This window comes from Eimeria tenella, genomic scaffold (assembly GCF_000499545.2).
Source record: "Eimeria tenella Houghton genomic scaffold, Eth_scaff3669, whole genome shotgun sequence".
Classification (NCBI taxonomy): domain Eukaryota; phylum Apicomplexa; class Conoidasida; order Eucoccidiorida; family Eimeriidae; genus Eimeria; species Eimeria tenella.
In genome coordinates, this window is record NW_013544602.1 from 1 (window position 1) to 1,708 (window position 1,708).

The 1,708-nt window shown below is 59.0% G+C and overlaps 1 protein-coding gene across 1 annotated transcript; it reads left to right on the forward strand.

Annotated features, from left to right (window-relative positions):
- Positions 1-15: 15 nt before the first annotated feature.
- ETH_00040405 (uncharacterized protein) lies at positions 16-591 on the forward strand (the record flags this gene model as incomplete). The annotated part of the gene is made up of 1 exon (XM_013379625.1): positions 16-591. A coding segment is annotated over one exon (576 nt), but the record flags the coding sequence as incomplete, so codon positions are not given.
- Between the last annotated feature and the right edge of the window lie 1,117 nt (positions 592-1,708).

The following is a 1,708-nucleotide window of genomic DNA, read 5'->3' on the forward strand; positions in this document are numbered from 1 at the left end:
CTGCAGCAGCAGCAGCGTCAACAGCAGCAGCAGCAGCAGCAGCAACAGCAGCAACAGCAACAGCAACAGCAGCAGCAGCAGCAGCAGCAGCAGCAGCAAGGGTTGCTGCCTGAGCTGTGCGCTGGAGTGCTTGAGGCGGCGCTACGGGCTGTAGAAGGCTGCCGGCTTTCGGGTGTACGTACTCCTTGGGCTTCTGCTGCTTGTTGTGTCTCTTCAAATTCCTTTTCTCCTTTTGCTCCTGCTGCTGCTGCTGCTGCCAGCAGCGCGTCTTCTGCTGCTGCTCCCAAGCTGCGGAGACCCCTCAGCAGCCTCGCCAGACGCACTGCAGGAGCAGCAGCAGCAGCAAAAGTCCTCGAGGCCCATTTGCAAGCCAACGACTGCCCCACGAGCTGTACGTACACCCCACAGGTACGCCCCACTAAATACCCTCGGGGGGGCCCCCGGAAGGGCCCCCAGAGGGGCCCCCCAGAGGGCCCCCCTGAGGGGCCCCCAGAGGCCCTAGAGGGGCCCCCAGAGGCCCTAGAGGGGCCACCAGAGGGGCCCCCTAGAGGGGCCCCCAGAGGCGCCCCTCCCACAGCAGTGGCCCAGTAGAGCCTTGCGCAGACAGCAGCACGAGAGCGGGCTGCTACTACAGCAGCAGCAGCAGCAGCAACAGCAGCAACAGCAGCAGCGGAAGCAGCAGCAGTTCTTGTTGTCTCTTGAATTGATTTCTTTTCTTTTTTTAATTTTCTTTTTTATTTTTCTGCTGCAGGCCCTGGTGTCCCCAAGTCGCGCTGCTGCAGCTGAAGCAAAAGCGGCCCTTGTAGGTTGTTGTCTTCAAAATAAAATGACTTTTGGGGGCCCCCAAAGAGGCCCTAAAGAGTACTAAAGGGGCCCCTAAGGGGGCCCCTAAACAGCATTTAAGTGGCCTCTAAGGTGCCCCCAAAGCGGCCCTAAGGGGTATTAAAGAGGCCCCTAAAGGGCATTTAAGGGGCCCCTAAGGGGCCCCCAAAGAACCCCTAAAGGGTACTTTAGGGGCCCCTAAAGGGCATTTAAGGGGCCCCTAAAAGGCCCCGAAAGAAGACCTAAAGGGTATTTTAGGGGTTCCTAAAGGACATTTAAGGGGCCCCTAAGGGGCCCCCCAAAGAGGCCCTAAAGGGTATTTCAGGGGCCCCTTACGGGCCCTAGGGGGCCCCTAAAGAGACCCTTAAAGGGCCCCCAAAGGGGCCCTCAAAGGCATTTAAGGGGCCTCTAAAGGGGCCCTAAAGGGCATTCAAAGGGCCCCTAAAGGGCCCCTAAAGGGCATTTAAGGGGCCCCTAAAGGGCCCCTAGAGGGCCCCCAAAGAGGCTTCAAAGGGCCTTAAAAGGGCCCCCAAAGGGTACTTGAAGGGGCCCTAAAGGGCCTCCAAAGAGGTTCTAAAGGGCCCCCAAGCCTTGTGGGGTCCATGGGGGCCCCCACAAGGTTTAGGGGCCCCTAGGGGGCTTTGTGGGGCCCCACGGGGGCCTTGGGGGCCCCTTGTGGGGCCCTCAAAGCCCCTTGTGTCTCGTTTTTGGGTTTGCTGCTTCGTTTTATCTATTTGCATTTATTTGCTGCAGCATTATTCGCCTTTTCTGTTTTTGCTGCTGCTGCAGGCAAAGGCAAAAACCCCAAAAGAGTGGATAAGAGAGTTTGCTGCGCTGCGAAAGGCGCAGCGAGACGGCCGCGCGGCCATTTGGGGGCGTGCTGCTC